Here is a 1,072-nt window from a genome sequence, read left to right as displayed (position 1 = left end):
GGGTTTTGGGGGGGTTGGGGGGGGTTTTGGGGGGGTTTAAGGCAGTTGGAGGGGTCAGGGGTTGAGTTTGAGGGGGATTTAGGGGAGTTGACACGGGGATTTGGGGATGTTTTTGGCGTGACTTTAGGGATGTTTTTGGGGTGCCTTTGGGGATGTTTTTGGGGTGTTTTTGGGGTCACCCACCCATGGCAATGGCGGTTTTCCCCGTGCCCGGCTGCCCGGCGATCAGCACGGGGATTTGGGGATGTTTTTGGGGTGACTCTGGGGATGTTTTTGGGGTGCCTTTGGGGATGTTTTTGGGGTGTCATACCCATGGCAATGGCGGTTTTCCCCGTGCCCGGCTGCCCGGCGATCAGCACGGCTCTCCCGGCGATCTTGCCCTCCTTGATCATCTCCAGGATGACGCCGGCGGCGCGCCGGGCCGACAGCTGCCCCACCATGCCCTGCGACACCTGGGGGGCACCGGGAGGGGCTGAGCCCCCGCATTTCGGGGGTGCAGACCCCTCCCCAAAACCTACAAACCCCCCCCCCCATCCTCGTACCTGCCGCGGCTCCAGGGCATCGTCCAGGCCCAGCCCGCGGATGTGGGAGTGGGCGCCTGGCAGAGGAATTTGGGGGGGTCACCAGGGGTCTCCCCCATTTTGGGGACCCCCTCAATGCCCCCCAAAAGTTGGGAGCGATCCCCCAAATTCCTGAATCCTTCTGAGCCCTGTTTTCCCGATTTTAGATCCCACCCCACAGGTCGGGCACCACCCAAACCTCCCCCAAAAAATGGGATTGAACGCCCAAAATGGGGTGGGGGTCCCCAAAATGGGGTGGGGGTCCCCAAAAAGGGGAGAACCCCTCCCCAAAACGAGGGGTGTTTGTCTCACCGATGCGCTCGATCCGGGTCACGTCCCGAACCTCCGGAACTTTGGGGGTCTGGGAGGGAATTGGGGGGGGTCTCCTAAATTCCACTCTGGGATCCTCCCCAGGATCCCCAAATTCCCCTTCAGAGCCCCCCCATTCCCACAGGGCTGCCCCCAGACCCCTCAGGACCCCCTAAAACCCCTCAGGATCCCCCTCAGACCCC

The 1,072-nt window shown here is 62.3% G+C and overlaps 1 protein-coding gene across 3 annotated transcripts in view; it reads right to left on the bottom strand.

Moving 5' to 3' along the window:
• The window catches only part of RUVBL2 (RuvB like AAA ATPase 2), a 12,027-nt gene that overhangs the window by 9,151 nt on the left and 1,804 nt on the right, over positions 1 to 1,072 (bottom strand). For all 3 annotated transcript variants that reach the window (XM_041416582.1, XM_041416583.1, XM_041416584.1), the window contains exons 2-4: positions 873 to 921; positions 543 to 598; positions 311 to 452 (exon numbers count right to left, since the gene is read on the bottom strand). In XM_041416582.1, coding sequence (XP_041272516.1) covers positions 311 to 452; positions 543 to 598; positions 873 to 921 — 247 coding nt within the window. The remainder of the gene's footprint in view (positions 1 to 310; positions 453 to 542; positions 599 to 872; positions 922 to 1,072) is intronic.

Source organism: Onychostruthus taczanowskii, unplaced genomic scaffold (genome assembly GCF_017590055.1).
Source record: "Onychostruthus taczanowskii isolate IOZ18803 unplaced genomic scaffold, ASM1759005v1 scaffold522, whole genome shotgun sequence".
In the NCBI taxonomy this organism is placed as follows: domain Eukaryota; kingdom Metazoa; phylum Chordata; class Aves; order Passeriformes; family Passeridae; genus Onychostruthus; species Onychostruthus taczanowskii.
The sequence above is the reverse complement of the archived record's forward strand: the minus strand, read 5'-3'. Positions and strand labels throughout refer to the sequence as shown.